The sequence below is a fragment of the Vitis vinifera genome, chromosome 14 (genome assembly GCF_030704535.1).
Source record: "Vitis vinifera cultivar Pinot Noir 40024 chromosome 14, ASM3070453v1".
NCBI lineage: Eukaryota > Viridiplantae > Streptophyta > Magnoliopsida > Vitales > Vitaceae > Vitis > Vitis vinifera.
In genome coordinates, this window is record NC_081818.1 from 29,865,133 (window position 1) to 29,879,442 (window position 14,310).

The 14,310-nt window shown below is 36.4% G+C and overlaps 1 protein-coding gene across 2 annotated transcripts; it reads right to left on the bottom strand.

Moving 5' to 3' along the window:
• Positions 1–620: 620 nt before the first annotated feature.
• On the bottom strand, positions 621–13,256 carry LOC100266445 (polypyrimidine tract-binding protein homolog 1). Of its 2 annotated transcripts, none has more exons than XM_002283712.4 (10): positions 12,921–13,256; positions 12,361–12,570; positions 11,392–11,454; positions 11,236–11,309; positions 11,032–11,127; positions 3,375–3,432; positions 3,204–3,308; positions 3,034–3,115; positions 1,468–1,580; positions 621–1,244 (listed from the first exon to the last, which is right to left on the bottom strand). In XM_002283712.4, the coding sequence occupies exons 1-10, from the start codon at positions 13,101–13,103 to the stop codon at positions 879–881; spliced, it is 1,350 nt and encodes a 449-aa protein (XP_002283748.1). In that variant the 5' UTR covers positions 13,104–13,256; the 3' UTR covers positions 621–878. The 2 variants fall into 2 exon arrangements, with proteins under 2 accessions (XP_002283748.1, XP_010661080.1); XM_010662778.2 differs by having other exon boundaries at positions 1,515–1,580; positions 12,921–13,231.
• Between the last annotated feature and the right edge of the window lie 1,054 nt (positions 13,257–14,310).

Genomic DNA, 14,310 nt, shown 5'->3' on the forward strand with positions numbered 1-14,310 from the left:
ACCATTAAAGTAGCACCCCAAAAACTCAAGAATCAATAATCTTGTACCAAGCATACATCACCTGCTAAGACAGTATTATAATTCGAGCCTAGGCTCACCATCCTTGTTAGCAACCAAAATTAACAGTAGAATCTGAAATTGTTTCAACTTCAGATCTTGATACAAAAGAGAGGAAGAGCTTGGCCAACCTCGTTGCAATTCTTAGAGACTAAACTGAGAGGAGGATAGGGTTTTTTTATCTTCATTTTATTTTCCCTGGAGAGTAGAATCAATACCTAAGTGAAGGAAAGCTTTTTTTTTTTCCAGCAAAAGATTTCAGAGAAACCCCTCGAAACTGTTAACACAGTCGAGGGGATCCATTTTAAAAGACTTAATAGGGAAGAAGTTGAGGAGACAACCTAATGGTTCTCTACTATCAGAATTACTTAACCTGAGGACAAAATGGCTTTCTGCTACCAGAGCATGGCTCAGTGTCAATTACGATCTCATATACTTCAAGGTTCATTGGTTTGGTGAGGGGCCAAGCCCGAGAAAACCCACAACCTTACTAGAGGATGACAACCCTGGAATATCAAGGGGTACATCAATCTAGGAAGGACCAGACGAAGTAACAGCCCAGATTGCTAAGAAACCAAATTCATTTCATTTCCACCAGAATAGAGGAGAAAAGGCAGTGTTAGCAAAATTTCTAATGCTACATTTCAATTTCAACACAAATACAGCTTGAATGGTCCACACATGAAAAAGTAAGAAAGCCGTGCTGGAATCAAGCTACTGCAAGATGGATTCAGGTATAATGAACTTTGTGTGCTCCAGAAAAACAAATGCAGAGCAGGCTACCATTTTTCCCCCTTTTTTTGGTAGTTAAAGCATACAACTTACTGACCAAAGTAAGGAGGACGGCCTGGAGGTGAAGCACCACCAGGTCGCACATTTGGCGGAACAGCTGGTGTCAAGGGTGATGAACCAGGGGGAGCCGGATAAGCAGAAATAGAAGATGATGCAAATGGTTGACTGGGAAATGCGCTAGCAGCCGAAGCAAAGGTTGATCTACCTGCCTGCATGTTTGGGTCCCATGATGGCACTTGCACAGCAGCTGCAGCAGCGGCATCATGCCCAGTATACAATGGAGCAGCCTGAGGATTCTGCCATACAGTTGTAGCACCTGGGTGACCAGGTGCTTGTTGCACTGCAAGCAGACCTGAATCTGGGATTGTATAATCTCTACTTCTATCACTATGTGCCTACAAAGACATAAAAAACCAATCAAGTCACTAACAAGAGTTGCATAAACAAATAAAAAATAATGTTCCAAAAATTAGAAGGGACATTAAGTGTTAAGAAGCATACATTTTAAGGACCAAATCTTTTTTCGATCAACGGATCCACTTTTCTTCTAAGGAAGACTTTACATTTTTTCCCCTCTTATTTTTTTCTCATGAATATTAATCAAAATCACATTTATACCTTTACATTGAGATCAGTATGACGAGAGTATGATAGATGAAGCTTACAATAGCCACCATCATATATGCAGTGTCCCTCTAGAGCTTCTTTGGCAACTGCTGCAGTTGTGACATCTGGAAAGAAAACAACAGATCATTTGTCTGCCCAGCAGTGGAGGGATGAGATATAAATAAAATTGCCAACCATTCCCTATGGTGGTAGAAATAAAATTGACTAGGAAGAAGAAAGATGGACCATATAAAATCTGCCATGAAATGTTAAATATGAACAACTGTGTTCATGTTAGTAAGGTGGAGTCACAGTATGAGTTAGGTTTTAGAAAATCATACAAAAAAAAAAACGGAACTTTATAATACCCATTTCAATGCCATGAAATGACATGAATTTACACTGTCGCTTCTCTTGCAGTGTGTGAAGAAAGTTCAAATTTCCAACATGCAAAAGGAAGGGTTTTGGCCGGTTGATTTCTCCCATTTGCAAGTTGAGATGTCAACCATTGATGTGTTAACCTCACTTCTCCCTCCTCTAGGAATAATCATGTTTGATGTATAGCACCAACAAGAAGGTTGATAGCATATGCAAGGACCAAAAACACCTCATGCCACTATTGCTTTTTTTTTTTTTTTTTCCTGATAGGAACCTCATGCCACTATTGTTAATTTCAAGACAGGCATCTAAACCATTCATTTATGGTAAATGACCATAGACAGTAGTTAGATTAGGCATCCAATGGCTATCCCCCAAAATGGAAAAAGATCAATAAACAACAAAGTTAGATTAGCTAGTAACTTGACCTTACTCCTCTGAGGCTATGCAGCATCAATCACTAAGTTACTACCAGCAGTGGCAGTGGATCTAAACCACCTCATGGCAGTATTCTTAAATTTGTGCCAAGCACCTTCGTTATTTTCCAAATTCATGCTAGAAAAACTAGGCTAACCATGTCATAGGCACATGAACAACTCTTTTCCAGTCCTCCAAAGCTTGCAACTAAATACAATGATGCATTCACTCATAATCCCATTATTCAAAATTTTTGTTCAGAATGCTAAGTAATTTTTTTATAAATATTTCACAGTAGCACAATTTTACTAAAAAAAAGCATGCCCACTTGAAAAGAACCCCCCTGAAACAAGTCCATTTACGCCAGATTAGGCAGTTTGAACAAAAAGCACAAGGTGGAAGGATTACCTTTTAGGGATTTTCTCCTTTGTCCTGTTAAATTTATTTTTTATTTTTCTAACCAAAAATATTCATTGCTTTGATTTCTTTTAAAACAGCTTTTTATGTAGATTATTACTTGTTTCCATCTCCAAACATGCTTGTTATATATTTCTCAAAATATCGGCTAGTATATTATCCTTGATTGTTCTTAAAGTACAGGACAAAATGTCGTTATCAGAATATACAGAAGAGCCAAAAAAGCTAAGAATCCAAATCTACTTCTTAATCAGTTATTGCAAAAACTAAACAGCCACTGATTTAGAATCAGGATAATGAAAATGAACAAAAGATGTCCTGAAATGATAAACGGTAGATAGCCTAACATAGGGATAGAGGAACTACCAGGATATTGAATTAGAGCCTGCATCCCACCATTCTTCTCAAATATGGCAATTTTCTGGACAGTACCAAATGCAGAGAATACCTGAAATAGGTGATCCGACATCACAGTATGAGTACATCCCACATGATAAAAAAGATCATTGGAGGAAATCATAAATAGAATTACTCACCGTGTGAAGAACATCTACTGTAACAGCATATTGCATATTCTCAATTGAAGCAAGAAGAACATTACTCTCAGGTTCTTTTTTCTTGCCATCAGGACCTAAAGCAGGCTGGATAGAACAACCTGTTAGTACATGGTAAAAATTTCAATAAATATTCAACTGTAAAAAATTTACCTGTGCTATTCCCTCAATTGCAGTAGGATTCACAGGAAGGTATGGATTTGTGTAGTCCCTGCATGATTGAATAAACAAAACCATAGATATCAAGTGAACATCATAGAAACCACTGTTCATAAATTTGTGCTATATCATCCAAATCAAAAAATAAACAAAGAAGCACAACAACCAAAAATAAATAAAAAATAAAATAACACGGAAGAAAGTTTTGGACACTATCAGAGACAAGCAAAATATCTGGTTCATAGCTGAAGACAAAGACTGACATATAGGAATAAACATGTATAAAAAGTAAATAGGTCACAAAAGAACAAATGAAGCAACATATTCACAAAAAAGTAAAAACAGTCAGGTGAAGAAGTCATTGATTTGCTTCAGGATGCTGTTTTTCTTTGCAAGATAGAAAATTCTCCAGAGAGAGTGGTACTAGAAAAAACTGCTTGGATGTCCAAAAGCCTCTATTGAATTCCAAGACAGCTTGATCCATTTGCACACAAGACAAGCAAACTTCAGCTGTTGAAAAACTTGCACATTCCTCCTCTAACATGCATAACATTGCTAATATAAGCATTTCTGCATTTCATGTCATCCTTTGATGGTCAATTTTCCAAATAAGGCAACCCGCATGGTCAACATAGAATGATATTCATGTAAGGAAAAAAAAAAAACCTGCAGTTTGTTAGCCATACAAAGAATATACTAGGAATGAAACTTAAGACAAGTTAAACCCAAACCTAAAACAAAGACCGAGCTAAGGTTGAAGTTGGATTGAGCATGGATCAATCCCTTGGCAACCCAAGTTGAACACAAAATTTGTCCCTTGAAGGGGAAAAGGAAAGTATTTGGAAGGAAGGAATGCAATAGGAGTATCTTTGATGGCTTGGATCGATCAGAACTGCAGATGAAAAAAATATATATTCTGGGGAAAAAAGGCCACTGAATTCTTTTTTTGAATGACAACAAGGTCAGTAGGAGAAGGAAGTCTTTCTTTCATAAATTTCATTTAGTAGTGCTTAAGGAGTAAACAGTCATTTTTTTTCAATGGGTAAAAGCACAGAAAAAAAATGTATATAAAGAATAAAGGGCGCTCATAGGCCAACCCAAAGCATACATGGAGTATACAACAAGCCCCTATAAGCAAAAACAAAAAAGAAAAGGAGATACAAAAAATCTCACTTGCCATCATCTAGAACCCAACCAATCAAAAAAGTTGATTAAAGGAAAAGATCCTTCATCTATAAACAACTTAGTCCAATACCAAAAACTACAAGTTAAAGAATTTTTCATCCTTTGAATCGAAAGCTCCTCATTGTCAAAGGCAATCATGTTTCTTTCCTTCCAAACCATCTAAAAAACAAAAAAAAGAGTTGTCATCCAAACCTTTTTACACTTCTTGCCCACAAAGAAACTATGCCAACCAAGAAGGATCTCTCTAACCAACAAAAAAAGGACCCATGTCACACCAAAAAGAGCAAATAATAACTCCCACAAAACACCAACCTTGGTGCAATGGATTAAAATGTGATCAATAGATTATTCTTTTTTTTTTTATAAGTAAGCACAGAATATATTGATAAGAGGCCAAAAAGCCACACGTATACAGGGAGTATACAATCTAGCTAAAGCCTCACAACCAAAGAGAAAAACAAAAGAAACCCACCAGCCCTTATGTGGAGACTAACCACTCCAGGGAGCCTATAAGAGACAACGACCTCTCTCCACTATACATTCTCGCCCATCCCCATAAAATACAGACAAAAGAATTTTTTAATTTCTGGATATCTAACACCCCCCCCCCCCCCCCCTCTAAAAGCAAGCCTATTTCTTTCCTTCCAAAGGGTCCAAAAGATGTACAACGGTATAGACTTCCATATCCTTTTCCTTTTTTTCCCTACAAAAGGGCCCCTCCAGCTTAATAGGACCTCCTTTACAGTTTCTGGAAAGACCCACTTAACACCAACCAAAGCACATATCATATCCCAAAGGACTCTTGCCACTATACAATGTATGAGGATGTGATTTACAGTTTCCTTTTCATATCCACACAAGAAACACCGATTAGGGAGATGCCACCCTCTTTTCTGGAACCTATCAAGCGTAAGCACCTTGCCCCAAGTAGCTTCCCAAGCAAAAAACAAAATTTTTGTTTGAACTTTATCCACCCAAATGTTGTTCTTCGGAAAATTGTTAGCCACAGAATTTACCACCAAGTTATAGGCTTCTTTAACTTTAAACTTTCTGTTTCTCCCCCCTTTCCAAAAAACAGCATCCTCTTCTAAAGTAGGATTGAACCCCCTCAATGTATAAAGCAAATTACCTACCAAATCCAACTCCCAATCATTAAAGCCCCTCACAAATCTTACATCCCAATCTCCTTGGCCCACATTCTGGTCCCACATATCTTCTACTGTACCATTCCTATGAGCAGCCATCCCATAGAGGTGAGGAAACCTTTGGGACAGCACTGTACATCCGCACCAAAGATCATTCCAAAAACTGATTCTGGTACCATTCCCCATAATAAAAGCCAAAGATCAATAGATTATTCTTCAGCAAGACAAAGGAAACATATGTTAGCTAGGGACCACCCCCTCCTCTTTAGCTGATCCAAAGTTAAGGCCTTACCCCACGAAGCTTCCCAAACAAAAAAGCCCATTGCAGGAGGAGCACAAGGGCTCAAATGATACTCCTCGGAAATGGGACTGCATTTCTAGGCTCCAACGCACCATAAAGGAACTTAACAGAAAATTTTCCATAGCACCTTATCCTCCAAATCGATAATCAACTTCTTCCTTTGTATTGTCAAGAGGAACCGCTTCACCAAGTCCATTTCCCAATCATTGAAAGAGAATTCCAACCTCCTTCCTCAACTGAAGAGTCCCAAACCTCAGCCACCCATGCCTCTTTTAAAGCCACCCAGGCATACAAAGAAAGGAAATAAACACACAAAGCATTGTCATCACACCACTTACCCTTCCAAAATCTCACTCTTCTACCATTCCTCACGGATAACACAATTTTGTTACTCAATAATGACCTTTCCTTCTTGATCTCCTTCCACAACCCCACACCATACCCCTCACCCACTTCTAGGGTACACCACCACCCCTTCTTCTATCTCAAACTTCCTACTAATAACTTGCTTCCAAAGAGCCCCCATTTCTTCCGCAAAAGCGCTAATTTCATTTACACAAAAGGGCCCTATTGAGTATAGAAAGGCATCTAACACCCAAGACACCCTTACTTTTATCTAAACAAACAACTGCCCACTTTACTAGATGAGGCTTCCGCACCAAAGCCCCCCCGCCCCATAGAAAGTCCTTTTGGATTTGCTTTAATCTCAATCTAACCACTCTTGGTATACACAACAAAGACATGACGTAAATGGGCATATATTGTCTTTTCCACGTGACTAGCCTCTTACGAAACCTCTCATCTACCCCATCCCAAACAACCACAGATTTATATGGAGCACCCAAGCAAAGCCCCAAGTGAGAGGAAGGAAACGCCCCTACCTTGCAACCAAGCTCGAGGGCCAAAACCTCTAAATTCTACACCCTTCCCACCAGTAAAATCTCATTCTTGTCCAAATTGATTCTCAATTCTGAGATAGCTTCAAACCACATTAGCAACCCGCTCAAGTAAGCCATATGATCTTGAGAAGCCTCGCAAAATAAAAGTGTATCAATAGCAAACAACAAATGGGTGATTTTAGCCCCATCTCCACCCCTCCCCTTTACCCTTCAAAAATCCCTCACTCGTTGATTTGTTGATAAAGCTACTTAAAGCCTCCATCCTAATCACAAACAAATAGGGTGAGAAAGGATCCCCTTGCCTCAAACCCTTAGTGTTGTTAAAGAATCCTGATGGTGTGCCATTAACCAAAATAGAGAACGTCATAGTAGAAATGCAACAGATTATCCAACCTGCCCACTTCTCCCCGAAACCAATTTTTCGCATCACAAGAGGCAAAATTTTCCAATTAATGTTATCATACGCCTTTTCTATGTCCAACTTGCACAACATTCCACTCTCATTACTTTTCAACATAGAATCTATGGCCTTATTAGCAATTAATGTGGCATTAAGAATTTGTCTTCCCTCAACAAAAGCATTTTGGGATGAAAACACCACCTTACCCACAACCTTCTTTAGCCAATTAGCTAACACTTTTGCCAACAACTTATGCAAGCCTCCCACCTAACTAATAGATCTAAAGTCTCTAAGGCCACAATCCCTCCTTTTTTTGGGACTAAAACCAAGAATGTAGCATTCAAGCTTCTTACAAATCTACCATGCTCATGGAATTCTCTTAAGAAACCCATAACCTCATCCTTCACTCCTTTTTTCAAGCCCCTCCTTTTTTCTTTTGTTTTTGTCTAAACTCTGTTTTGGTGCTTCTATGATAAGATTTTACTCTTTTTTTAATATATATAACCCCATATATGCATAATTACAAACAACAACTTAAAATTGCTAGAGACCATGAATTACGTTTTACATTTAAGAAAATCAATATCAACTTCACTTTCTCCACATGTAAGACATGAATCAAATAAGTAAACTAAGCAAAATAAGTAAAACAATCAACTTCACTTTCACCAAATTTGATACAATTGATTTTTTACCTATAAAAAAAAGGGGGAAATAAGGAGTACAAAATGGATCCACCCCCATTATAAAAATGATCCTTGGGTCCCTCTTTTGGTGGCTCTTTTTAATTCAATTTGATTATTTATTTATCAAAAAAAAATTGTAAACATGAAGGGAAAGTTTAATTCAAATTGATATATCAATTGTTTCTATTATTGTTAATTATTTTCATTTCATATCAATTACAAGTTTTTTTGTTTGCCTATTCACACTTCAACTTCTGCACATAAATCTATTGCTTTAAAAACCTGGATTTTAGGCAGCTCTAATTAACTAAAAATATTGTTCCAGTATTAATGAATGCAATGTATCTAACTTGTCATCTAACCTGAACAGGCCAAAACCAAACAGACCTATTATTGAAATTTTTCAACCAGAGGTGAGACTAGATTGGGGGCTTAGGATGGCCACCAATAAGCCCCCAATCCAACACAACCCACATGAGTTGCAGCCCTAGCATGTACGCTCATGTTATATGACAAAAATCAGAGAAAAACATTAATACATCTATTTCAAGCTTAATAACGTTATCAATAGGAAAGAAACAGAGTGCCCCTAAAGCTCAACTGTAAGCCAATGAAAGCAAGGAATTTGGGCATTGCCAACACAAATGGGTCTCCCTACACAAGACAATTCCTAAAAGCAAACCTGATGCCACCAATACATACACACACAAATGCAAACATACATACATAGTCATATTTACATATAACTAGATGTGTATGTATATATGCATGTATGTATGTATGTATGTATGTATGTATACACCAAATTCACACTTATGTTGATGATTAGTATTTAATACATGAAAAAATTAATAAGAACATTTAAATTAACTTTAAATGTGAGAAAAACTTCCAACAAACATGAGTATAGTTCCTTCTATCAAGGTAATCCATGATATATCCATTAAGTTAAAAGGTTAATCATTATTTTGGTTAGAACTTATACCCAAGCTTGAATCGCAGGTGTTTGGAAGACTTATACCTCGTGTTTTGGTTTTTATGGTCCAAAGATCCTCTAAGAGAGGAATTTCCATTTCTCTAGTTTTCATTGCAATGATGAAATGAGCCTAAAGCTTTTGTGGTAGGCCTCCAATTTTTCTTTAGCCTTCCTTTCCTTTTAATTTCCTTGATACCATCATTGTACAAGGGTTCACCCTTCATTGGCAGTACTCATATATTATTTTCTCAAAAAAGCATTGCAAGTGCATGTAACTAGACAAAACAAATGGATCATTACCCTCTATTTATGAGCACATGTCCCTTTGGAACCCACCTACAAGAGATGAGTCCTATAAGGTGGCTCGAGAACTCAACCAAATTGCCCCAATCATATAAGAGAAATAATTTGGTTTTGATTTATCAAGAAAGATACATATATATAGATATAGATATATTGAAGATAAAATTTTGCCATAGAATAAACAAATTTATCTAGCCATGCTTTGTCAATATTTCTTTTAAATATAAAAACTCCAAGTCATATAAATATATCACCATTCATTAGAGTATTAGACAAGGTGAAAGAGTATGTTCATCCATAGAATTGACTACCTAACCCAACCAATTTGAAAATGATTTCAAATGCTTAACAAAAAGTAATCATCATATAAAGAATAGGCTAGTGAACAACCAGATTTTGGTTAGATGTAAGGGAACCATGAAAATTATCTGATCAGTTAACTTCATATCGCATTTTTCTTTGGTTAGACAACAATTAGGTCCTAATGCTCTATGAGCAAGGCAGTGCATATGGAAAGTGCTAAAAGGGTATCTACTCTTGGACTTAAATCTTTGAGTTAAAGCTGAAACCATGAGGATTACAGTCCCCTATCAAATACCAAAAAAAGAGAGACCACCACTATGAAAAAGGGAACCATGAAAATTATCTGACCAGTTAACTTCATATTGCAGTTTTCTTTGGTTAGACAACAATTAGGTCCTAATGCTCTATGAGCAAAGCAGTGCATATGGAAAGTGCTAAAAGGGTATCTACTCTTGGACTTATATCTTTGAGTTAAAGCTGAAACCATGAGGATTACAGTCCCCTATCAAATACCAAAAAAAGAGAGACCACCACTATGACCTCGGTCCTTAGTCTTTTTAGCCACCCAAAGCAGCTAAGCAAAACATCAAGAAATCTGCTTAGATAAGGTCACCTGACACTCCCTAATATCTAGGATTTATAAAAGGCTTTGGAAGAAAAGGAAGTGGAAAAAATAGATTATGTTTTATCCTTACAACATAGCATATAATAATCCTCAAGAAAGCTAATGTCTACTTGTGTTAAATACTTTGTAAGGTGGCAAATCACAATCCAAGAAAATTGAGAATTTGGTGGAAAAGGAGTAACACAAAAGACAAAATCCATGTTTTGAAAATTAACAAACCATTCTAATAGACAAATTAAAGGATCCCATATCAAGTTGACGAAATCTCACAAGTTGTTCCATTTGAACTGGGCATGGAATTCTGCTCATGCAACCTGATTAAAAACAATAATAACGAATCATCCCTTAAAATAAAAATCAAGTGCAAAGAACTTGGTTATTCAAATGACACATGTCCAAACCAAATTGTATATGAAAGAGGAAGTGTTTCCAGAATGATAATCCAAGATCATTGAAAAGATTCAGCAGTAAGAAACAAACAGGTACTTTGTTCAATCAATGTAGTTTCCAGAACAAGGAAATGAACTCCTAAGTACTCCATGACAATGACATTAAGAAACAAACAAACTACTATCATACAATGAAGGAAATTACAAAGTGGCAATGACAAACACCTCTTTGTTTCCGGTCAATCAGGTTACACTAAACCCTAAATGACATAATGCACACATCAATCAACAAAACCTCCATTTCAATAGCACACAATCATTATAGTGAGGATTAGAGCAATTGACATAATCATGCATGGAACCAGAAAAAAGTGAAGGAAACCAATAAAGAAAGAAAACATTAGCTTCTTGATATGATGAGTAAGGGGTCCGTTATTACCTGCTTCGATGAGACTGGAACTTGATATTCAGATCTGTGTGTGCAGAATATGAGATACGCAAGTGACATGAACCAACATGTTCTGGCAGTAAATACCTGAAATTTTAAAAAATCATCCACATTAACCAAAGCCTGCTGGCCCAGAATTTAGAAACTGAAAAAAAAAAAATTAAGGGAAGAAGGAACAAAAGATGCTGTGCATGCCTGGGAATACTTCTTCCATCCAATGCATTCCTTGCTGAAGAAGCAGTCTCAGCGTCGGTGAATTGGATTAAGGCCTGCCCATATACATTATAAAACTGAGAACAATATGGAAAGTTTAATCTTAAAAAGATCCAAAATAACTTCCTAAAGCCTCACCTGGAAACCTGCAGCCTTTTCAAATGTAGCAATTTTGTGCACAAATCCAAAAGCAGAGAACACCTGTAATAAAATTTAGTTAGACATGAGGCAACATCAATAAAAACCTCCACATGAAAAAAAATGAAAAGGGAAAATAAAAACATCAGAAATCATGCCAGGCATCAATACAAGGGGGCAGGAAAGAAAAAATCAACAGATAAGAAATAAGTGCAGAATGACACCTGTATATATATGCGTGAAGACAGACCTTAGAAAGGAGTATGACGCACATGATAATATTTCCAAACTGTCTCCAACAAAAGAATCTAAATAAGAAGCATCAACATCTGTGATTCAATTGATTTCAATCAAAATTGACACATACATCAATCAGAGCACGATCTCTAAACAATAAGTAGGAAAAGAAAAACATCGGATTGGTTCTAATGCAAAAACACTACCCAGCTATTCTTCTATGAAGAACTCTAAAAAGGTGTGAGCACCCAAGGTACAGAATATCAATTATAATAGGACAAAGGAGATCCCAGTTATGAGGAACAGTAGTTCTTGGCAGGACTTAAAAACAATTCCCAAACAGGTCAAGGTGACACTAAAACTTGAGGTGGGTATAGAACACCAGGTAGGAATGAAATACCCTCGATCTGGTATTATGAAAAGATTTCTTTCTCAGTGAATTCACAGAAGGAAATAAGTTAGAAATAGAGACAACTTCCCAATGCAATACACTGAGCGAGATTCCTTCGGGTTAACACAAAACTTGAAAAGGAAGATCCATCTAAATTATCTAAATTGCCATGGAAAGTTAGAATATCAAATTACACTCATAAACAAATGTTTACAAAAAACATAACATCAAAGAGGGTGCATAACTCGTTTTTGCAAACTATATCAGCTAGACAATATGAGGATTCGAAACATCTAATAGAGAGCCCAAATGAAAATAGCTTCCAAGCAAAAAGCACTTACCAAGTGAATAACATCTATGCTCACATCGCCAGCTTCTACACCCTCGATTGTTACCAGCAAGACATTTCCAGGAACATCTCCCGGACTCTTGTTATTGACAATTTCATGTCTGTTAGAGTATTGGATATACACAGTCTTACCACGAACCTGTGCAGGTTCCGAAGATGAAGCATAATATGAAACCATAGAAATGGCCTGATTAAGGTCCAACTGCAAAGAAATATACCTTTTGTCAGCATATAGCCACCACCAAAGAGAAAAAGAAAACTGCATCTCGAAATAAATTTAATAACCCGGATCCAAGTCACCACAGAACCACGAAACATCAACCGTTTACCATTAAGAAAACCCAACTATAATCCTCAAGACACATCCACATACAGGAAGACACCACCACAAACATTGAGCTAGTACTCTAAAACCCTAATTCAAGAAGCCTTTGTTTGATTCGTCAGAAATTCTTTCTAGAAGAAACCCCTTTCAATAAAATAAATGAAGATATATCTTGAAACAAACGGATGGAATCGGAAGAAAGAAAAAAAAAAGGGGGGGGGACTCACGAATTCCACGAAGGCCTGGTTGCGATTGGCGCCGACATTGCACTTGGTGTTGACGATCTTGCCGAAGGGTTTACAGAGCTCCACAAGCTCCTCCTCGGTGCACTCCCATGGAAGATTGCGAAGGTGGAGGACCTTCGACGGGGTCTGAGTGTATCGGAACTGCGGCTGCCCCGAGGTGGACATCGCTCCGGTTGCTAGGGTAGGGCTCCGACGCAGATACAGCGGATTAGGGTTCTTACACGGTGGCTGTGTCCGGTTGCCGGTGGCTGCGGTGGGGCTGTTTGGTTATCTGGAAAGAGCTACGGATTGTCTGTGTGCACTTTTATAGGTCATTGTTAGGTGTTTAATCTTCTATATTAAATTACTTTTATACCCTCAATTGGTGAGAGTAATTTTGAAGGAAAGGTCGGATACAATAGACATTTTCTTTTTGCCTTTCTCAATTTGTTTTTCTTTTTTGTGAGGATAGGATCTTTTGGATTTAATGTGGATTTTCTTCATATTTTTCCCCTTATGGTTTTTCATCTAATAAAAACAATTTATTTTATTTTATAAATGTATATATATATATCTCCTTTGATTTTATTATGAAATTTTGGGTGTTTGGTACTTCATAAGTCATCAAAGTGGTGTAGTCCAACTTGATATGATTCATCAAGTATAAGGAAAATTCCTTTTTAGAATTTATATAAAATTTGTGTTATTAATTATTTTATTTTATAAAAAAAATAATAGAGGAAAAATTGTAACATGAAAATACATAAATGAAGGAAAATTAAATAAAAGAAACGAGAATTGGTGTTTGGGATGAATGTGCTTAAAATGGTCAAATTATGTTTTATCTTGAAAAAGTTTTGTGATGAATGAATTACACTATTTTTATGAGGATTATGATTATACTAACCTATGATAATTACAATAGGGTGATGGTAATTTTTTTATAATTTTCTACAATTGTATGGTATAAATGACAATATAAGTGATAATATGATAAAAACCAATGTAAAAGTAGTTGAAAAAAAACTCATAAAAACTCACTACCTTGTAATGGTTTATCGTAACTTGATCTACATCAACTTTTTTAAAACTCCAATCATAAATTTGAGATTCCACTATACAAAGGCTTCTAAATCAAATCATCAAGTTTTACACTTTGACTAATAGATTTTAATTATTACTTATAATTTTCTCAAAAGATATTGGACTCTTGAACTCATCGAATGATAACCAATACTTAAGTCAACTATATAAGAAAATATTTTTGTTAGGAAGTGTCTCAAATTCTTAATTAGTATAGAATTTTTATTTATTTTTTTTGTAAATAATACTATATATAATATTTTTAGGTTTATATATTATTATAGTATCAGACTTCTTTATAGAATAAGGA

Excerpts from the sequence above, each read along its gene's own strand:
- LOC100266445 (XM_002283712.4), bottom strand. The coding sequence starts at position 13,103 with ATGTCCACCTCGGGGCAGCCGCAGTTCCGATACACTCAGACCCCGTCG. Across the intron at positions 3,309-3,374 it reads CAATTGAGGGAATAGCACAG|CCTGCTTTAGGTCCTGATGG; the intron begins GTAAATTTTTTA and ends TGTTCTATCCAG. Across the intron at positions 3,116-3,203 it reads CAGTAGATGTTCTTCACACG|GTATTCTCTGCATTTGGTAC; the intron begins GTGAGTAATTCT and ends CACCTATTTCAG.